Source organism: Cryptomeria japonica, chromosome 1 (assembly GCF_030272615.1).
Source record: "Cryptomeria japonica chromosome 1, Sugi_1.0, whole genome shotgun sequence".
Classification (NCBI taxonomy): Eukaryota; Viridiplantae; Streptophyta; class Pinopsida; order Cupressales; family Cupressaceae; genus Cryptomeria; species Cryptomeria japonica.
This window is the reverse complement of record NC_081405.1, coordinates 536,147,264-536,171,304: the sequence shown is the minus strand read 5'-3', so window position 1 is coordinate 536,171,304 and position 24,041 is coordinate 536,147,264. Positions and strand designations below refer to the sequence as shown.

The 24,041-nt window shown below is 37.4% G+C and overlaps 1 protein-coding gene across 7 annotated transcripts in view; it reads right to left on the bottom strand.

Moving 5' to 3' along the window:
* Positions 1–1,503: 1,503 nt before the first annotated feature.
* LOC131044676 (probable CDP-diacylglycerol--inositol 3-phosphatidyltransferase 2) overlaps positions 1,504–24,041 on the bottom strand; it is an 86,626-nt gene continuing 64,088 nt past the window's right edge. For 6 of the 7 annotated variants that reach the window (XM_057978050.2, XM_057978051.2, XM_057978048.2 and 3 more), the window contains one exon: positions 1,504–1,880. In XM_057978050.2, the coding sequence (XP_057834033.2) occupies positions 1,821–1,880 (60 nt within the window). In that variant the 3' untranslated portion in view covers positions 1,504–1,820. Of the gene's footprint in view, positions 1,881–12,862; positions 12,905–24,041 lie in introns of those variants that run through there. The other variant, XM_057978053.2, reaches the window with a different exon arrangement.

Genomic DNA, 24,041 nt, shown 5'->3' with positions numbered 1-24,041 from the left:
TGATTTAAGATGGAGATATTATTTTGGAAAAAATAATTCAATTTTAAGGTGTATAAAAACATACAATAAGATAAAGAAATAAGTTGATGTTCTTTAATCTCTTATTAAAATTTAGAAATATTTTCAATTAAGAATTTTTATTTTGCCAAACATATAGAAAATAAGGGTCATTTATTCATCAACATTCACAAAGCTTGAGATTGTGTGGAAAGAGCTTAGCTTTTGATGAGCTTCTAACAAAGACAATCTATTGTGCATAACTGCCCCATGATTATCATGTGTATTGTGAGACTACAAATTCAATTGGAGATGGAGAATCAAATCCAAGAGAATTCCTTGTAATGATGAATGCAGTAAATTAAGTTGCATAAAATAGTTGCTTAGGTGTTTCCTTTCATAAGTATTTCCTTTTCTAAGGGGAGACTTCTTTACTAGGACCTTCATTACTTTCACTGAGAATGATTTTGAATATTTGTGTACATTTAATGTATTTATGCTACTTTTTGAAATCACGAGTTTAGATATGTTTTGAACACCATGTTGGGTGTAGACTAGTCTTAGATTTGTCCTCCTAGTTTCATACAAATCAACCACCACCCAACATAGGAAGCACTACATTGGTACATGATTCAAGCCCAAAAAGACCTAAATGCTCACTTGAGGTGCATTAACTCTCAAAGATCCTACAACCAATAAGATTAGGTATTCAATTCAACCATTGAGATAATTAAAGCCTTCGCTATTAGGGAAGGCTTTTTTTTGCTTTTGAAATGAGTTTATCACATGATCAATCTGTAGTCACTTTAATGATTGGTTAGCAATATTATAGAGAATTATATTTTCTTCATTTAATATACACAACAAAAAAAAACTCTCAATCTTCATATAATTTCCATAAATGACTTGTACAATTGATCTTTTCATTTAATTATGTTTTTAATTGATCCAACCAACATTGAACTAAAAAGAAAATAATTGTCCAAAATATCTTCATATAATTTCCATAAATGACTTGTACAATTGATCTTTTCATTTAATTATGTTTTTAATTGATCCAACCAACATTGAACTAAAAAGAAAATAATTGTCCAAATTATCTGATTTGGCTGTGTTCTTATAGTTACTTGGTTGAACAAATAGCTCTTATATACAACTATGAAATGATCTCTATGAAGATTTTTAGAATGAAAGATAACTAAAGCAAGTAGGTCACAATATTTTATTTTATAGGGGTAACAAGATTTCTTACATTTTCCAAATTAATAAATTAATTTTGTTTTTTTCATTAACCGTGCCTCTAGATTTATCAAGAAGAACCAACTATCGAAAAGGTCATCAAAATTTAAAGTTCCATTCTCCGAGGTGGTGTTTTTGAGTGCTTATTTTCACAGAACAGAACATATTGCTTTTTTAAAGGCCATCTCACAGGTTATTTTTTACCACTGTGTACTGTCGCACTATTTTTTCCTGAATTTTCTCATGTAAACGAGCGTATGGACAAACTTGAGAGTAACAAAATCTAATTGTCATTGCTATACTTGGCTGCTATTCATTGAACAGCCTTAAATTGTCTACCTCATTTATAGTGAAAGTTCAAAAGCTAACTTCAAAGCAAGCAGTTCATTACAGAATCTTAGACTGACATATGTCATGAACAAAACCTGATAATATTAAATATGGTACATCAACCCTGATATTCTAGCAGTCTACATTTGTATTTTGTGAGGCTTCCATCGTCTTGTAAAATTAATGGCAGAGACTCCATAAAAGTGAAATTTTATATCCAAAACTAAATCAAAACACAGTTCAAAGTACAACTCTCAGGGCCTCTGATTCCGTTCTAGATCATACAGAACACAGATGTCAGCAGCTGTCTTCAACTGCAACATATAAACAAACCTGTTAATTTAGACCCCTGACGTAATCCAAGTCTAAGCAACAGAAGAAAGAGAGATTCATACTCAAGTTTCAAACAAATGTCCAATCTTCAATTCCAATGTATCAGTAAAAATTATGACTAGAGTTGAACTTCCACCTTAACTTTTGAACAGAATCAATTGGAAATGGCAAGGAAGCTTTATTGCCAATTAAAAAATTCAAATGTTCGAGTCCACAACCCATGCGGAAGGCAGTAGAGATGTGTCGGGCGTTAAAACAGTTATCATTGTCGAATCCCCAATTCAGATACATATTCAAAAGCCAATAGTAATCAACGACATGTAAGGTGCTAATTATTCCAAGATACAGGTGTTTACAGGTCTTTCCAGTCCAAGAAAAGGAAAAGGCAAGTTGAGAAGCACATGCCATAGAGAATAAAAATAATCAGAATTACTACATGTACTCCACTACAAAAGTGCCTTATGAAGTTGAATTATTCCACAAAAGCTTGTTATTTACACTTCATTAAATTTGATTCAAGGGAAGCTTAAATATTATGAATAGAAAATTATCATATTACGGCCTTCCCATGTATTTTATAGAAAGTGATCCGGTGTCACAACAACAATAACTATTTACAGATTTCACAAGAATCAAGTTAGCCTTTTCTTATTGGAGCTACTGTTGTGACTGTGAGTCGATCCACGAGCATAGCTTATCAGAAACTAAGAGACTAATAAATGCATATATTCCAATAAATATTAGGCCTTTTCCCATTGGAACTACTACAGTTACTGAGTTTACTGAGTTGATCACTGAACATAGCTAGTCATAAACTAAAGGCAATCAAACATCTATATGTTCCATAAATATCAGGCCAAACCCATCATGCTCGGAATATTAGAATCATTATTAATTTAACCAAACATATAGAAAGATATTTTGGTTAGATCAATATGAATATTTGAAACACTAAAATATATTTTACAATCAAAACCTTTGACAGGTTCAGAATACAATTAGAATCAATAGCACACCAAGTTAAGCTTCCACCTACAACATCCAAGATCATTTCCACCATACCAGCCTTTGCCTTACAGCAAAAATAGCAAGCTTCAATCCCAACCAGTGAAAGGCTGACAGACCCAAAGAACAGCACTTTTAGAGGATGCCATGACGTCCTCACAAGCCTCTCACAAAATCCAAAATCAAATTATAAAATATATTGTTTTTAAAGAGCCAAATGAGGTTTGTACAGAAGAATTAATCATTCACTTTAATACCATGCTAAGAATTAATTGTTTCCTTCAATACCATGCTCCTAGGACTGTCCAAAGGCACATTTTTCCGACCAAGGAAAATGGCTGCTATCTTAGGATGGAAACTTACTCTAAGATCTCACTTTCTATCTCCATGGATGAAATGGAAGAAATTCTGTGGCTCCTAGAGGACAGAACCTAATTTCTAGATTCGTGGGGGCATTTCTAGGACAAAAGGCATTAAAAACTTGGGTTCAAGAGAGCTGAAGATTCTCTGGATCTGAGACTTGATCTGTCGATCCATGGGGATATTTGTAGGAATGAAGACATTAGAAACTTGGGTCCAACTGAAGCATCTTTGGGTCTATAGAGATTGCAATCATATCCCTTCCCTCCAGCCGATCCTAACAGCACAATGTTATTATTAAAAGTGTTTTTCAATATATATATATATATATATAACGTATAAAATTAAATATATAATAAGTAAATTTCAAATATGGGCGCCAGCTTTGGGCCCATGGAACCTAAAACCTCGCAGGTATATTTTCAAAACCTAGAGTCATTTTTTAGCACCTGAGTTGTATGATTTTTACTCACTGTTCGGTGGAGAATTAGCAAGCATTCAAGGACAACACACCTTGATTGCGAGATCTAAGGTTAGGATGAAACCCCTACCTCATTTGGTCAATTTACACAGTGTTCTACTGCTGATTGAGATCTTTCAAACATTGGGCAAATTGAGCAATCAAGATTACACAGCAGATCTGAGACAAATTGCTGATTGTGGGTCTCCATTGACTTATTGGAGCTGTGACAGGAGCCACACCAACCCACCTGGTTCGTTTGATATTGGTCTTCCTACTATCTAACATGAGGGGTGAGAGTACCATTAGGAAAATGTTACCAGTCATTGCAGGTCTATGAACAAAGCAAAGATTAGAGGATCAGTGATTGGAGTTAGATTGCTCACATGACCTGTAAACTACCCTAGGCGCACCAGTCTGTTGAGAACAGATTAGAGCATACATTCCATGCCAACGTTGCCAGCATCCAGGTCCATCTATGAGGTTGATGTAGACAAAATACTGAGGTCGCCATCAGAACACACAGGCAGCAGATTTCCAACTCCACTTAAGGTGGAACTCCCAGTTTGTTGTGGAACTCCAAATCAATGGCTACAACCATTTGTGAGCTTGTAAGTAGGGTTCCGTACACTTGACTTTATTGTAACGAAGGTTAAACGCCATTTCAATGAACTAATTAACATATGTATTGCGAAGGTTTACCTCAAATGTTAGCATGAGTTGTTGACAATTATATCTACAGTGAAGAACTAGATTTAAACACTCGCAGTCTCGGTAATTATTGAATGATTTTGACTGAGTGGTGAATCCAAGAGGGTTATTGTTACATTTCAAGTTTGTATCATTAGGGAGTTTGCCTCCCCAGTTTATGCGCTGTCCATTTGACAGTTACCCTAGTGGAAAATAAAGATTTACAGACAAACTTTAATAAAGTAGCAGTTGGCACATCACATCGGTATCAAAGCAATCAGTCCTGTCTGTAATGTCCCTTCTCGCGTAGTATCTCAATTAATAAATAAATAATAATGCTAGCCTATTGCTTGTTAAGTCTCCATAGGCTAAGGCATTAAATTAAAAAAGGGGATAAGATGTTATTCAGCTTAGGAGCTTAAGTCCTTATTTTCAGTTATTGGGGATGGGGCCATTTTAAGTTGCAATGTTGTGTTTATTAGGCTGTGGTCATGTTTATCTTCTTCTCATGCCAAGATTAGCTTGTTTCCATGATAAGGCGAGATGGAGTTGGATTTAGAAATATGCCCATTGAGTGGCCATCCCAAGATAGAAGGAAGGTAAAAGTTGCCTTTTGAAGTCGCTGAATTTGAAAGATAAAAAAATTGGAGTAAGGAAAGAGATTCATTTATTATTGTTATTAATTTTATATTCTGATTTTACTCTCTGCAAATGGAGATGAAAGTACAAGACGAGTATATATGTTGCATTGTTGGGTCTACAAGTTGTGTAGTGTTGTAGGCGGTATATACTTACAAAATTGCATTTATGGCTTGGATATGGGTTGTTTATGCCCATAGACCTTTCATTGTTGATGCATATTCAGGTTGGTAGCTTGGTTTAGTCACATGGTTTGCTAATTTTGTTGGCATGTTGAGGAGGAGAGATGTTACCAAGTACAGTCATGGTGGAGGACCTATGGTGTTGACTATGTGATGTTGACAAGTTGGACACATTGGGAGTTAGATGCTTGTTTCATGGAGGTGATCATGATGTCATAGATGTTCCTTATGTCTAGGGACTTTGACATGACAAGATTAGATTTGTAGGTGCTTTGATTGATGATGATTTGATTTGGATTCCTGATTGGTTATGGTAGTGTATCTTCTTGTTTGAGGATCATGGTTACTTTGGCTTTTGGGAGCTCATGATGTGCACCTTGAGTTCTTTGATTGTTAGATGGCTTTGGTTGATTCTCATGTTAGAGGATGGTTTTATCAAAATGTCATGTCTAACTTGTTTACACTTGCAGTGGGAGCTTTTGATAGTGATGATGTAATGGTGTAGGATTGGTTCCTGATTGTTTGTTGGCAGTTTTATATCTTCTTGGCTTGGAGTTCATGGTTTACTTGATGTTACTGACACTTTCAGTTGTATGTGTGTAGACCTGGATGATCTTCATTTAGGAGATGGTTATCACGATGCTATGGAGAGCTTGGTATCACAGTTCAGTGGGAAATTGTAGCAGTGATGTGTATTCACCATTGGATGGTGGATGATCTTCTTAGTGTATAGATGTTTGGAGGATGTCTTAGATCCTGTTGCTGCAAAAGGGTCTTTCACATTTGCGGGTACACTTGTAGGAGATGGTGATCTTCATGATATTTGAGGATGTTGACATCTTGGAGGACTCACAAAGTTCTTGGTTGAGGTGAGGTTTATACTTTCATTTGACATGTTATCCTTGTTTGATAGGATGATTGATATTATGTCATTGTATACTCTTGATGGCTAGCTTAGAGTTTTGGCATGATATGGTTATTTGATATGTTCATATGGAGCATGTTATCTCCTTGGAGGGGATGGTTAGATCATGTTGTTAGATTTATGTTACTGATTCTGCGGTTGGAGCTTTGACATTGATCTTGGCAATTCTCTTTGTATTGGGTACATGATCATTTGCTTGATTACTTCATGATGGTGCTATGTTGCATTTGGAGTTTGGCATGGATTGATTGTTTACACGTACTCATGGATACATGGAGATATAGGTGATGTTGGTATTCTCTTGTGATTAAAGACATGTGTTGAGATGGTTGATGGTTTCAGCAAGAAGACCGAGGTGCATTCACCTAGTATAGACTTGAGAGGAGATTGTTCTTAGATGAGTCATGATAACTTGGATATCTTGGATGTGTTGGAATCCAAGAACACTGAGAGGGGGGTGAATCAGTGTTCTATCGATAATTAAGAATTTAATTCCTTTAGATACTTTTCCAATTAACAACCGATAAGCATATAAACAAGATATAATGAAGAACAAAGCAACCACAAATATCAACACCATAACACCACAGATTTATACATGGAAAACCTCGAAAAGGAAAAACCACGGTGGGATTTGTGACCCATAATATCTATCCACTAGCCAGATGAATAAATATTACATAAAAAGGGGGCCTACATATGCAAGAAGGCACACTGCCTAGAGTGCACTGCTCATCACAAAGGAGCCTCACTGACTACAGATATAAAATATTGAATTACAAACAAAATTCTGAACTCTGAGTGTGCATCTGATATGCTGGATGAGTTCCGGTTTAAGCACTGACTGTACCGGTTAACAATGTCTCCTTCCTTACCGGTAACCTAATTCGCTTTCCAATCCTCTTCACAAATAACCAATACCGACTACAGATCATTACATTCGCATTCTGTCGATCAAGATCTCACTCACACAATTGCATAAATCATATCGCATCTATATCCCAAAATGACCTAGCCGAACTGACGTATATACCCTTAGATATATGAACATGAATACCTTATGTCGGCTTACAATCATATTACAAAAGATAAATACATGTCGGCCCAAAATAAAATATAAACATTAATCTTTATGACCGTTGCCGCTTTAACATTTGCCGGATCAATCTCCTATGTCAACCTCCAAATACCGGTTCCTAGTTTGCCGATTTCCCTTGCTTTTCACAATGCCGGTTTCCTTAAATGCCGGACGTCAATCCTAGAATACCAGATAACTATCCAACCCAAAATGATGTGTTGCCATCAATGACAACACCATGAGCCCGGATGAGTTTCAATTGCCAACAGGATGAGCATTCTCATTCCTCACTCTTGGTCTACTCGACGGTTTTACTACTTGAGAGGTATTGCCCATTGTTCCTTTTAGGTGCATTATGTTTATGCTTATCTTTCATAAATATGGATCTTGAGCTATGGATAGATGGTTAGTTCTGGAGGATTCAGTTTGAGAGATGTTTGGCATTGGTTATCTCTTTGTGTATTTGAGTTATTATTATGATGGCATTCATTGATGATTGAGTTTGGGAGATGGTTTATTGGGCATATTCCCTTGGGATTGGGAATGGTATTAGTTTGATCTTCTTGATTATGAGAGACTTACATTCATGTTGATTACATAATATGTATGTTTGTTTGGTCCAAGGGACTAAACGGTTTTGGGTGTTGTTATGCTATTCTCATTTGAGGTTTTATAGAGGAGATCATTCTTGACACACTTGGCATTTAGAGGTGTATGTAGAAGGTGTAGACACCTAAAATTAATATTTAATTAATTTAAGCCTATCAACATAATTAATTGACTTAATTGTGTTATCCTTATTCTTCTCAGTATTAATTAAATCCAATTTAATTAATTCTATCACTATTGTCCAATAATTAATTTATCAAATAAATTAATTATTCCCCTATTCTTCTAAAGTCCCCTCCAATAATTATTTCCTCTAAACCCACTCAATTAATTAATTCTAATTAAGTAACCTAGTCATGTGATTCCTACAAATCATTTTTCCTAATCCCACTCAACCTAATTAATCCTTCTTGAATCTCTCATAATCATGCTTATCATTATTCTCCAATTTTTAATTCCCACTCATGTCACATCAACATTGAGTCTCTCAAAGAAATTCAAATTTCTTTGAATCCCTCAATGCATCCTTATTTTGAAATTTTTAATTCCTCATTTTGAATTCAAATTTCTCCCCCCTTTTCCCAAGGAATTTTATATTCCTGTTTATTTTCCCAAGGCACCCTTGATCCATGCCTTCTATCTCAAATCAATCTCATCCCTCCATAAGCAAATCAATCTTGGCCCTCCATTGGCCTCCTCCAATCTATAAATAGGAGCCTCTTCTCCTCACAAAAAAAATCATCTTCTATGGCATTCTTATGTTGCTCTTTTCTCCTCTCATCCTCTTCTAATCATCCCTCTATCATGTCCTCATAATCCTCCATTATCAAATCCTTCTATCCATCATCCAAATCCAATCCAATAATCCACTTACCTTGTTGAGCATTTGGAGAGCATTCCACATCCATCAATAAGAAGCCCATCCAATCAAGTTGAAGAGAGGCGCTATTCAACTTCACCGAAGGCTCAATCCGAGGGAGAGGTAAAATAGCAAGGTATAAATGATCTTTTTGATGTTTTAGTGTTTTCTTGCTCATTTCATTGTGTTTTTTATCATTTGACCTCTCATTCCATTTTCCCCTCTTCATAAGGACATGCTACAGGTTTTGATTTGCAGTGTTTCTCTCTTTGGTCTTGGATATTTTCTTGGATGTTCGATTTCACATTACATTGGATTTGAGGTTGTTTGGAGCTATGTGTTCACTAGTTTGTGTTCATGTGTTGTCATGTGGGAGATGACATGGAGGTTCCTTTATCTCTTTTTTTTTTGTTGGTTGTGGAGAACATGGGAGAGCATTGGAGAGTTGTAGTGAGAGTTGTACTTGCAGGTTATTAGTTTACAGGTTATTCATATTGTTGTGGATGTTCTTTAATACTACATGGTTATGGTTACACTTTCTATGAGATGTTGTTAGTGGATTCATTTCGGATTTGACATTACCTATGCAATGGGAGTTTCTAGGTGTGTATGTGACAGGTATTGCACTTGGGGCTTATGGTTGCATGTTATGGGTTGTATATATTGATGATATGGGATTCACTTGTGTGTATACCTTGGAGGTATGGATAGTTGGATGTGTTAGCACTAGTTGTGGGTGCTATTTCAGCTATGGTTATTGGTTCTTGATAGCTACCGATGCATTGGTTACCTTTGGATTGAGTGTTTGTGTTTGGATATCAGTTGAGACAGGACTTATATTTTCATTGTGATAGATTGTGTGGCTTTCTCTTTGGATGGCCTTTTTTATGTCCAGTGGCAGTGGCATAGTGGAGAGTGAAAGCATTCATGTATGAGATGGTGGTCACTTTGTTTCTTGTTGCAAGTATCTTGATGGAGCACATGGAGCACTTTGATTCCATGATTGAGGGATTGTTCCCTTGTTCATGTTGTGGTTACTTGTTGCCCTTTATGCAATGTATACAACAAGTGGGAGAATGTTGGGAAAAATAGGTGTTGTACACCTTGCATAATAATGTTTGTAATTGTAATATTTATTTATTGTGTGTTTCCCATAGACATGTAATGTAATATTTATTTATTTGATGTTGCACATGGACATGTAACATGTAGAGATTCCTTGGGAATATTCTCAGGACCACTTGATGAGTTGTATTGTAACATTGGGATTATTATATTGTATTTATTTAATATTGGAAAAATTAATTTAATAAAATACCCAATATTAGATGTGGGGTCAATGGGGTAGTTAACCCATGGTATTAGCACATGGTTTTGATGTAATACCACTTGGTGGTTTTGTGGGAGTTTGTGTCTATAAAAGCAACCACAAGAGTAGTTGTTTGGATTAGCCAGAGAGCCAAGTTAGCCAAAGCATGGCATGGAATGTATGGTTACATGCTTGTTCACATGGATTGCTTGTTGATGGCTTGTTGATGGTTGGGGTTTCGAAGGCTTTCACGGTTGTATTGTAATGTTGCATTGCTGAATAATACATGGTGATGGATGCTTTTGGAGGCTGGGTTTTTCCCTCACGAGAATTTTTCCAAGATATATCTTGTGTCATCTTTGATGGGTATGTTGTCTATTCTTTGCATGTGGATTCTATGTGATTATTTTGTTGAAATCTAGATTGAGTTATGTGAAAGTTGGCTGCAGTTTTCCTTTCATGAAAAGCCATTCACAATGTCTAAATCATATCAGCATTTGTCAAAGATTGTAAATTGATTCTAATGCAATATTTGATGTCTTGTGGTCAATACTTCGCTATTTAATGCTATCTTTGGTTGAAGCTTTGCTTGATAAACTTGGTATTAAGAATCCTTGTTGCATGTCAATAAATACCTCATCGACCTATTTGTAATTTGTGAAAAAATTCATGAAATGAATTATTTTTCTGTTTGGCTGTCCGTTTATATTTGCTATTGGCAATAATCTCTAACAAGGATATTTTAGTGGTATCAGAGCCACCAATCCTACCAGCATATGAGGTAATCTTTGTGCATGTCAATTTGGGAATGATCTAAGTGTTTGCATGTTAGAATCTATGGTTGCATATTACTTCTAGCCAATTGCACGTCAGCTTGAATTGGTTCTATGCACTCTAGAGGGTCTGGACCACACAGGTATAACACAAGAAGTAGGCCTGGACAACAAGAAGAGGGAGTTGAAATTAACCCAACTGGAACAGTGATGAGAGAAAGAAGATCAGAAAGCCCACCGAGGGAGTTGAACAATCAACTCAATGATTTCTTGACAACCTTTGCCCAGCAGCAGAAACAAATGATGCAACAGTTCCAGGATCGCATGATCATAGCCATGGGTCAATTAAGAGTGGATTGTTCTCGAACAAGAAGATTAAGCAGTGCTCCCAGTAGAAGTGATGTTGGACGAGGAAACCAAGATAGAACAGCTTCTAATGGTGTTAGGACAGCAAGCACACAATCCGACTGACCAATACACCCTGTATTTTTACCAAGGCAAGTTGACGAAGAAGCGATTCCGGAAGTTGAGGAAGAGGAAACCAACATCACTGATGATGTTATGGTAGCCTATGAAGAATGCAGATCTCTCCCTCTTGATGTAAGACAACTAATAAATCTAGATCAATTCATGGACCAACGAAAGGACAAGGCTAGGTACCGCTTGGCAAGGCAAGAGAAGAGGCCCAAAGGAAAAATTAGACAAGGTGCTTGGCATGTGGAATATAAGGATGTGTTGAATAAGATCCTATTGTGACGTATTCACACATCGCCCCATTTGCAAATGGGGACCCCCACTTTTTCGCTTTCTGGGTTAGTTGTCTTAGCTTAGTTGTCAGTTGTTGTCGAGTCTTTGCTATTAACCTTTTGGTTTTTAGTTGCTCATGAGCTGATCAAGTCTCTCTCTTAAGGATGAAGTGAGGTTCAACACTTCCTTTGCCCAGCCAAGGCATAATCACTTCCACTTCTCCCAGCGCTGCCAATGGGCGCCCAAACCCGATCTCTCCCATTTCCCTTCCTCATCATTGCCATCACCATTTTCATCCCTTCCACCACCTTTAGTTTTCGTCCCCTTCCATCTCATTCACTTCCCTACCTTCACCTATACCTTTACCTACCTAACCCTCTCCCCATCCTAGTATACTCATCCACTACCTTTCACCTACATTTCCACCTACCTCTACCTTCACCCACATTCTCTAGACCTCCCTTTATTTTCCTACCCACTACCTCTCCCTTATCCTACCCATCCACTATCTTATTCCCCTACCACCATACCTCCTATCCTTCCTTTCCACCCTCACTAACCCCAACCCCATCTTAACTTACATCCTAACCTATCGTCAGCCCCTTCACAACCCCTTACACTCTACACCCAAACTCTTCCTTATCACCTTCTACCCCCTTTACCGCCTTCCTTACCCCTTTATTCCCTTTCCTAACTCCTACCTCCCACCGTAGCACTTCTTATAACCCCGTATCCACCTTCAATTACCCCTCATTTCCCACCCCTCTTATCCTCCCCCTACATTCCTTACATCCTACCCCGTGACTATTCCTTGCCACCTTTTTCCATCCACCTCATTGCCTTTGATCCCTTTCTACCATGCCACATATTATTGGGGCCTACCAAAAACCTTAATGTGAGGATTTTAAAACCTTTTTTTTTTAAGAATTGCATCCCCTCTACCACGTAGCATGCTTGGGCCCCAGCAAATTCTAAGATGGAGAAAAAGTTTTAAGGCATTTTTTTTCATTATCCACCTCACCATTATAACACATGCTCAAGCCCCTTAAATCCACGGTAAAATATAAAGGCAAGGTGTGGCACTAAGGAAATAAACAAGCTGGCCTCTGAAGTGAAAGATGTGTCACACGAACAAAACATTGGGAGGGATTTAAATTCAAAATCAGAACATAGAGAGAGCAGATTGCAAATTTCAGTCACAGCAGTAAAGGAAAGGTCCAAACAATTATCTCACTGTATGATGCAAATCAACACAGATGCAAGTACTAGCAGTGGAGGTGAATGCGAAGCAAGGCATTCTGGTTTTTCTACCCCATATTATATGAATCTCCTCAAAGTTCCATCATTCTGCACGCAGCCTCTCCAAAATCTGAAAATGCATACAGAAGTGAATCAGAGAAGCAGGTTACAGCAAAGATACAAATAAATCATGGCAGATCCTGAGATAAGGATATCAGATTTCAGAAGAAATTAAATTCAATAGCAGAGCAGCAGATGGAGGAAATTTTTGCTAAGTTTCAATAAAAGGAGAGGCTTATGAGGAAGTCTATTGTCAATGATTTTGGATAGACAATGATGGTCATGAATGTTGTAAAGCTATTTGCTAACATTTATCTTGTCTCGGTTACTTATATCTTATTTTCATTCTCAAGTTTTGATTCGGGATGTTCTCTTTTGTGTGATGCAAGGAATACAAGATGATGGCAAACTAAGGATGGAGACTCTTCAACACAAGGGAAAAGATCTACATGCTCAAGAGGAATTGAATGATGAATAAAAGAGGAAGGCCATTGCAACATACGGGATTTTCTCAATAAGACAACATGAAGGAAGGACCTCACTAATATAGTGATATAATCACAAGAAGGATTAAACAACAATACAATAAGGAAGTTGAAATTCACAAGCAAAGGGAAATTATGTTCAAAACAAAGGTGAAAGATGCCACTTTGTGCCCATAAAGCACAGAACACCGATCTGCTTGAGTGAAATAAGGTGAACAATATTGATCAAATAGACTTGCTCCTGCAAATGAGGCCCCAAATACCACCTCTCTTGTGCAGTTGGATGTCAAAATGCCGAAATTCTTGTGCACATGAAGCTCAGAATGCCGACTTGATTATGCTAACAAGAGATAAAATGCAGTCATGATGAAAATTTTGTACAAAGATCTTGAAGGTTACTGGATGCTTGTACATAAAACATCAAAATTCTGGCCTGTATGTGCATAACAAAGGCTAATTGCTGCCACATCAAACATGATCCAGGCAAAGGATATTAAGTCCAAAGGAACACAAGAAAGCCGCCAAGTAGCCTGATTGCATTTCATTAAGAAGAAGGTCGTAGGGGCAAAATTTGGTTAAGTACACGAAAAAACTTCAAGTGCTCCCTAGTTGGAGCGAATTTCACTTCAAATGCTCCTCTTTTGGAGCGAATTCTACTTCATGTGCTCAGCTCTCAGAGCGAAATTCCTCTAGAGGCCTTTCTTAAGGTTAGTTTGTCATGTTTTCATGAATGAATGCTTGAAAGACCTAAGGTTTATAGTTGACGAAGCAAAGAGAAGTGAGTGAGAGCGAGTTCAGTTTCAGGTTTGAAATTCACTTCAAGTGCATCAACTTTGGAGCGAACTTCAAGTGCATCATCTTTGGAGCGAACTTCAAATGCTCCTTCTTTGAAGCGAATTCCACTTCAGGTGCTCCTAGTTGAGAGAGAATTTGCCTCATTTGCCCAAGATAAGATGCGAAATTGCTTATAGATCATTGCCTTGAGCCGATTTGATATCTTCATTTGTTTAGAAAAGAACAATTTTGAGTTTAAGATGATGAAGGGCGAGATTTGAAATCCACTTAAAGTGCTCCTCTTTGGGAGCGAACTTCAGGTGCACTCCTTTCAGAGCGAACTTCATGTGCTCCTCTCTAGGAGCGAAAATCACTTCAAGTGCTCCTTATTGAGAGCGAATTCCTTCTTTTAACCATTGCAAGCATAATTCCAAATGCATTTTAGCGCCAACATGAATTTGAAAACGAAAATGCTTATAAACTTGTCAAGTCGGCCACCGTAAGGAAGGACAATTCAATTTTTATTTGCTTGAGGTCAAGTCGGCCTTCACTCTAAAGGAGATATCTCTCCATTAAGGCGCCTATATAAAGGGACTCAAAGCATTCATTCAATCACCAATTCAAAGCAATTCTTTCTCCTACAGCGAATCTGATCAGCAGACAGAAAATTTCACAAGCAAGGCAACGATTTCAATCAGCTTTGGCAGCAGATTTCATCATAGGGAAAACGAATTCAATCACAGAGATTGCAGACTCAGTAATCAAGAGATAGCATCAAACTCCATCACAGAGACAGCGATCTCCCTTATAGAAACACATATCAGACCTATCACACATAAAATAGGAGATCATGTCAAAATGCGAGTATGAAAAGGTTATATATCATGTGTGTTTGATACTCATTTGTTTGTTTTGCAGGAGGTGAAGAAAGAAATCAAAAGGATCAGGTTGGATGAAGATTGGAACAAGTGTCTCAAGGAGAAAATTTCAACATCAAGATCAAGATACAAGGAAGATGCAAACTTCATCAGCAAACACAAGAGAATCAAGGAAGTGAGGACTTCAAGATATTCAAAAGATTTCATAAAAAGGAGAAGTCATACAATCATTTCAAGGCAGATTAAGAGTTCATTCCAAGGTGGTATCAAGATCCAAAACTAAGAGGAAGTCAAAATCTATACCTTGCACCTCCATGATTGAGGCATTCAAGAGGATAGTTTCAGAAGAGTTAATCAAAGTTAGAAGTCTACAAGTGCAAGTTGAAGTGGCATCCTAGTCATCATCCCAGTCACCACTCACCAAATCAAGGAGTTCCACCTTAGCACGTCTAGATGCAATGAACTTGACTTGTACATGATTGCCCAAACTTCAAAACACCTACCCCTATTATTTATTGGTGGAATATTCCAGAGATGACATGTGTCAAAATGTTGTAATTATTTCATTGGCCAAAATTGAGTTTGTTGTGACAAACCCTAATTAGGGTTTCATTGTAAAATCTCGGTCATTGATCTAAAATTGATCTGAGCCATTGGATCGTATTGAGAGCATTATAAAAGGCTCAAGCTATTCATTTGTAAAGGAATAGTAAGAGAGAATAATTAATAATAATAGAAAAATAGAAACGAATAGAATAGTTAGTAGCTCAAGAATAGTTTAGCAGGAATTAGAAGCTAGAATAGATTAGAAGGAGGAATTGTTGTTAAGACTTGTAAATGAGATACTCTTTTCATTGAAGTTATGGTGAAATGTGCTATTTCAACAAGTCCCATGGTTTCTACTTCTTATTTGTTTTCATGTTGATTACATTGAAAGGAGGAATTTGTTGAATGCATTTATATAGAATCCATTTAGTCCATACCACTAGCCTCTTGCTGATTGTAAGTGTGCCTTGCGTGGTCAATTGGAATTGTATAAGCTTAACTTCAATTGTTATACATTCATTGTTTATGCATTAAATTGAATGGTAATCAATGTTTGATGATAATGATTTGGAAATCTTTGAATGTCCTTAGAAGATTGCACTGAGCTTGTGTCAAATTGTTCAGTTTGATGGTGCGACCTCGCCCAGTAGGATTCCATCCAATCAATCACTCTTCTCTTACATTCTTAGGATTAGAATAGACTTCCTAAACCCAATGCCTTTAGCCCTTTTTTATTCTCCAAGCGAGTAGGTAGAATCTAAGTTCCAATGATTCAGGCATTCAACAATTCAACGTAAGTCCCCTCGTGATTCTAGCATAATCACATCAAACCAACGAGCTTATCCACACGTCGTGACCCCACATATAAGAACCTTGGAGTTGTCCCAAGTGATCCTTAAGCCAATCTTCAGCACTTGAGTAACTTTGTTCAAGAGAGGATAAGATACTTTTGGGTATTTTATTCTGTGTTCGCATGTGCATGAAAAACACATCAACAGATCCCTCTACCAACCTTTGATGGAAGTGGACAGATTAGTGCAAGGTCATGGGTGCATAAGTTAGACACATTTCTAGCACTCGAACCAATGGAAGAAAATAAGGCAATACAGTTTGCTACCATGCACTCGAAGGGGTAGCGTGTGATTGGTGGCACTATGGATTAGTGACACAAGATCATGCTTTGATTCATTCCTATGAGGAATTTGTTAACAAATTGATTACCCTCTTTGACCGGAAAGATGTAGAGGTTTATTATAGAGAGTTGGCTCAAGTCAAGCAAGTGGGACATGTTGAAAATTACATCAATAAATTTCAGAAAATTTCAGTGATGGTCCCTGATATGTCGGAGAGGCGAGTTACTATGTTGTTTGTTGAAAGTTGATAGACTAAGAGGATTGGTGACGGCTCATAAGCCTAGTACACTTCATGTTGCCATAGGTCTAGCATTGGACTTGGAAACTACACCTTTTCAGCCCCAGAAAAAGAGTTTCAGCCCCTAGAAGTCTGATAAGAAGAGTTTTAATCAACAAAAGAACACACCTCCCAAAGTTGATCAGGAGACAAGGAATGAACTAAGATGGAAGAAGTTATGCTTCTCTTGCAAGGACCCATGGGAGCCCGGACATCGTTGCATTGGTAAAGGCACAACACATTTAATTGATGTCATCTCTAATGATGATGAAGAAGAGGAGCAGGAGGCCAGCACTGATGAGGATGTTGCACAAATAGATCAGCCTCGGATAGAACTGGAGGATACTACAACCAAAGAGACTCCACACATTGCCGCTCTTTCTGGAGTTCCTCACAGCTACTCTTTTCGGCTGAAGGGTGTCCTTAAGGGACAACGAATGGTGTGCTTAGAGGATAATGGAGCCACACATAACTTGATAGATGAGGGACTAGTATTAAAGTGTGGACTTCTTGCCAAAGAGTTTCTAGGATTCAATGTCATAGTTGCGGATGGTTTTCCATTGATTTGCTCCCAAGTAGTTCCCTAGTTGAGTATACAAATTGGATATTACACATTGACATGTGAATTTTATGTGCTTGGGCTCAGTAACATAGATGTCGTCTTGGGACTGGAGTGGTTGGAGTCACTTGAACGTTATGTTCAAGATTTTAAACAAATGCAACTGGAATTTATGATTGATGGAAAGAAAACGATGCTTAAGGCAATGTTTGATGGTGGTCCACGAGTTGTATCAGCAAGAAGGATGGAGGCTCTCTTCAGGCATGGAGATGTCAATTGGGCAGCGCAGTGTTCTGTCTCCAACAGGCCAACTTCTAGCAGTAAACCGGAGTACCATGTGGATATCCAAACAATGATAGATAAGCACAGCCTAATCTTTGGTGATTTACCTCTCGGACTTCCACCTAATCGTGGGTTTGAGCATGTGATCGAATTAGAGAAGGGCGCAAAGCCAGTAATTACCACACCCTATCGACACCTATGACACTTCAAGGAGGAGATTGAGAAGACTACAGAGCACTAAATAAGAAGACTATAAAAATTAGATACCCCATACCCAGGATCGATGAGCTACACGGGGCCATGCACTTTTCAAAAATAGATCTCCGCTCTGGATATCATCAACTACAGGTCAAAGATGAAGACATCCAGAAGACCTCCTTTTGTTGCCATTATGGACATTTTGAATACCTAGTCATGTTGCTTGGGCTCATGAATGCATCGACAACGTTCTAGTCTTGTATGAATCACGTGTTTCGTGATCAATTTGAGGAAATATATTATAGTTTTCTTCAACGATATATTAATCTACAACAAGACTTGGAGTGATCATCTACATCATCTGGATGTGGTATTGAGTATCATAGAGGCTCAGTCACTCTACGCAAAAGCTTCCAAGTGAGTTTGGGATGACAGAGATTATATCTTGGGCATGTCATTGGTGCAAAGGGTGTGAAAGTGCATCAAGAAAAAATACAGGCAATCATAGACTGGTCGCCACCCAAGAATATAATAGAGTTGCGGGGCTTCTTGGGGTTGTGCTCTTACTATAGAAGGTTTGTAAAAAGTTTTTCACAGTTGGCGTCCCCATTGACAGATTTGACTAAGAAGGGTGCATTCCTATGGTCGATTTCAAGGAGGCCATGAGCTCGTGTCCAATACTAGCATTGCCAGACTTTAACAGCCATTTGTTTTGGAATGTGATGCATCAAGTCAGGGGATAGGTGTGGTGCTGATGCAAAATTGACACCCAATTGTGTACGAGAGCAAGAAACCAAGAGACAATGAGAGACTGTATTCTACATACGATAAGGAGATGCTAGCGATTATGCACACGCTAGCCAAATTTAGGCAGTACCTAGTAGGAACTAGATTTGTAGTCAAAATGGATCACAATAGTCTCAAGTGCTTTCTGGAGCAAAAGGACCTGAATGAACGGCAACAGAAGTGGGTAAGCAAGATTCAAGCTTATGACTTAGATGTAGAGTATGTAAAAGGTATGAAAAATGTTGTTGCTAACGCTTTATCTAGAAGACCAACGCTCTACTCTCTCACCAAGATTTCAACTAATTGGGAATCTTAGTTGCTATCTGAACATTCAAAGAATTCATTTACTTGTGATCTGGTTGACAGTAAAGTTTAGGATGATAGATATTCAGTGGTTGATGACATCATCTATTACAAGAACAGATTTATCCTGTACCAGGTTCGAGATTGAAGGCCAAAATTATGAGAGCACTGCATGATGCACCTCTAGCAGGACATTCAGGTTTCTTCAAAACCTATTGCCAGATTTGTGAGAGATTCACTTGGAAGGGATTGAAGGATGACATATTGCAGCATGTTAGAGAGTGTCTGATTTGCCAACAAAACAAGTCAAAACACACGTTACTTGCCGGCCTTCTACAACCACTTCTGATACCTGAGCAGAAGTGGGAAGGAATATCAATGGATTTTATTACAGGACTTCCTTGTGTTCAAGGGAAAGATTGCAATTCGTAGTCGTTGATAGGCTAACAAAATATGCACACTTCTTCACTATCCCTACAGACTCTTCAACACCGTAGATTGCAGAGTTGTTCAAGTTGCACCAACTCCCCAAAACCACTGTGAGTGACAGAGATAGTAGATTTATGAGCATGTTTTGGCAATTGTTCAATTTGGCAAGAACAAAATTGACTCCAAGCACAAGCTACCATCCTCAAACTAATGATTAGATGGAGATAGTGAATAAGTGGATTGATGCTTACCTGCAGAATTTTGTTTCAGGAAAACAGAGTGGTTGGGTGAGATGGCTTTATCTGGGTGAGTATTGCTACAATACCACCTACCATATGTCCATTGGCATGTCTCCATTCAGGACACTCTACGAATATGATGCATTATCATTCATGGACTTAGCCTTTGAAGATAGCAAAGTCCCTCGGGCAAAAGAGACGATGCAAAGCTACCAAGATATCCTCAGGACACTGAAAGACAATCTTCAACACGCATAGAACCAGCAAAAGTTGTATGCAGACAAACATCGTGTTGAGAGGTCTTTTGAAGTTGGAGACTTAGTTTTCTTGCGTCTTCAGCCATACAGGCAATCTACATTGAAGACCAGTGGCGCAGAAAAACTAAAACCACGTTTCTATGGGCCTTATAGGATACTGAGAAGAGTTGGAGAGGTTGCATATGAGTTGGAATTGCCAGAGGTCAGCAAAATACATAATGTGTTTCACGTCTCATGCCTCAAGAAGGAATTGGGCTAAACACACAATTGCATTTCGCCTCCATTAGATGAAGAAGGGAATTTGGTGCTAATTCCTGAAGGTATTGCTGATTGGAGAGAGAAGAAGTTGAGACATAAGGTGGTCTAGGAATATCTGCTTAAATGGAAGGATTTACCTATTAAGGATGCAACTTGGAAAGGCGAGGATGTAGTGCCCCTCCCTCAATCAGACTCCGAATAACTTAATTTGTCTTTGGGTGATGTCTTGGTGGAATATGTGACTGAATGCTACTCTCTTATGTGATGGTTTTTATCATGTTGATTATGCAATTCATCTTGAAGGATAGTTAGATGTTGGATTATATGTGTATATACTGATCTCAGACTAACATATCTTCTTTATGAATGAGATACTTCTTGTGTTCGTCTTCTTGAATGAGTATGAGTCTGTATGGGGTGCAAGGGGACGATCTTTCATCACCCACTTCGGAGGGACACAAACTGTCACGATTCTCCTCCACCAATGTGCCTGTATATGTTAGATTTATGTACGCATGTATATTTTCTCTATGATGTCGAATTGCAGGTACCGAGCATCGACTCCACTTGAATCGTTAGGTCTGAGCGTGCTCTATAACCCAATGGTAAAGTGGAAAAAGGAGATATCAATTAGGCTATGTGGTATCACCGTTCCTATGGAACAAATTCCCTATTAGGTATCCTTGTAAAGTGTTTGTCCGGTCATGTCAGTAGTTAGCTCGGTTGGTCCTCAGTGTGTTGATTTGTTGTATTTTGCTGCTCCTATGTGTAGTATGATAATTATCTAATATTTTGTGAAAAAGATTAGTATTATATTTTAATGATATTTGGGTGTCGTTGTTTGATTATTAATAAGTTGAAAATTGTGGAACATAAATTATTTAAATTAATTTAATTAATTCGAAAAGGGTATTTATTAAGGGAATTAATAATAACATCTTTTTGTGTTTTAAGATTAATTAATTAATAAATTATCTAATTTAGAAGGATTAATAAATAGAAGATTACAAATAATTAATTAAGTATTTTCGTTACTCTTAATCTAATAAAAATACAATTATCACTTAATTGTTTTAAAAATTAAATTTAAAGAAAATAATTAATATTTAATTAATTATATTCAAATCTCTTGTGAGTGGGAGTTACAAGAATTAAGTAAATTAATTAATGATTAAATGCAAAGAATCTTGCATGTTAGGGGGTTATATTTTGAAAAAGGGTATTTCATTATGGATGGCTTGCTTTTTGAGGAGAGGTCTTCCCATGAAAATTTTGGGGGAGCTCTACAAAATAGCATTTTTCCGGATTTTGAGGTTTGCTTTTATGAAAAGGGGTGGGAGGGGGAGGTTTGCCATGAAGTTTATGGTTCTCCTTCTCTGTATATGTTTTTCTCTCTTGATTATGGGGTTCTGGTAGAAGAAATTGGGGGAAAAAATTTGGAATTGGTTGTCGCTTCTGCTTTTTTTTATCTCATTCCGGGTAGCGTTGTTGAGGTAGGGATTTCATCCTATCCTTGCATGTTAATTTTTATTTCCAGGAAGAAGAATTTAATTGATGTTTATGGTTTTAGAAGGTAGAATTTGGGGATTGTCTGTTAACTGATCTATTGTAAAAGGATATTGATTTCTTTAATAGAGTTTTGTATTTAATTTCGGGTCTATAGTTGAAATGATGGATTTCTCCCGAATCTGGGTGATGTCAAATTTTAATGGTTTTAGATTGGGAAATAAATTTGGGGAAAGATCGAAATTCATGGTGGAATCTCTATACCTTTTCGAAACCTGTGGTTGTTTGATTTCAGTTTTTTTTTGTTTTATATAAAAAGAATATTTGTGTAATGGGCATCTTGATTTCTTTTGAATCATTCAATGCAATTGCCAATCATTTTTGTTTTTGTATGATGGGTTTGTTTTAAAAAATATATATTTAAATATATATATTTATATGTTTGTTCATTGTTAACCCTATTATTCTTCTAAGAATTTGTATCTATTTTAGTGTTTGATTAAATTTCGATGGGCGGGCCCTGTGGGAAAGACCACCCACGACGTTGGTGACTCAGCCCACAGTCGTGAGCTCACCCATGACTGTGGGGAGCCATCCCCACAGCCTGTGGGTGGCTCAGCCCACGACTGTGGGGAGCCATTCCCACAGCCGTGGGAAGCCCACGGCTCCCTTCCTCCTCTGTCGTGTTAAAATTAAGTCTTTGGCCATAATTATATTGTGTTGTGCGTTTTGTTTGGCATTTAATATTTCTTTAAATATGTTAATATATGTGTGTGTGTGTGTGTGTTTGTTGATGCATTTCTGATTATGATTTATGCAGTTGCAGTAATGAGATTAGATTCTGATTTGATACTTGGAATTATGTTAATACTTTTATATTATATTTAGGAAATTTTATATAATACGTAAATGCGTAAATATAGATATCGTTTAATGGCATCAACTGATTTCAGTTATATGTGTGTGTTCACTCTTAATGAAATTATAAATATATGAATTTCCTTCTTGCATTTGTTATTGAACGAAGTCATGTTAGCAATTTGGTAATAATATATGACGTTTTTGTTTAAGACTGAAAAATGAAATAAATGTTTTAACATGCAAATGAATAAAAATAGAACAAATTATTATCATGTTTTGAATTTGGATTATCGGGGAATTTAAGTTTAATTAGATTCTTGTCTATCAGTGTGGGTGCTCGAATATGTTGTTCTAATACCTTTAGAATCCGGAGGCTAAGTCTATGTTGAGTTCTTTTTGTTAACTGGGGTTTCCCTTGTCATGGATGTTTTGAGTTTGGCATCTTGTATGACTCCCTTGGTAGTCGAGCCTCCATTGTTGGTCATTGATGTACTGTTTCTCCTAATATTTTGAATCAATGGACTTTTTGCGTGTTAGATGGATGTTCATATGTATAATTTCAAGCAATGTAATGAGAATCTTGTACCTATGTAAATGAACAATGTTGTTATTTGTATAGCAGATCTTTGTTGGGTTATGGATGTTGTTCAACCTTGTGTTGCATCGTTATGGGGCCTTGAGGACGGTTGCTAGATGTTTTGTGTGTATCATTATTCATCTTGTTGTATGTATCACTATACATGTGTAATGTAATCTCTAAATAAATAAATAAATTGTTCTGTTTTTTCATTGTCTATTTTGTTTTAGTCCTCTGGGCCTCATGGCGGGGCATGACAGAGGAAATTCTGCAACATCCTAATTTGCGATTGCTAGAGGACCAGCAATCACGAGAAGGGAGGATTGTAATGTCCCTTCTCACCTAGCATCTCAATTAATAGATAAATAATAATGCTAGCCTATTGTTTGTTAACTCCCATAGGCTAAGGCATTAAGTTAATAAAGGAGATAAGATGTTATTCAGCTTAGGAGCTTAAGTCCTATTTTTCAGTCATTGGGGATGGGGCCACTTTAAGTTGCAACTTGTGTTTATTAGGCTGTGGTCATGTTTATCTTCTTCTCATGCCAAGATTAGCTCGTTTCCACAATAAGGCAAGATGGAGTTGGATTTAGAAATATGCCCTAGAGTTGGATTTAGAAATATGCCCATCGAGTGGCCATCCCAAGATAGAAGGAAGGTAAAAGTTGCCTTTTGAAGTCGCTGAGTTTGAGAGATAAAAACATCTAAGGAAAGAGATTCATTCATTATTGTTATCAATTTTATCTTCTGATTTTACTCTCTGCAAATGGAGATGAAAGTACAGGACGAAACACCTGTCATGGCAGTTCTAGACGTAGCCCCAGGCCTGCAGTAACAACTTTTTAGTTTTGAAAGCCAT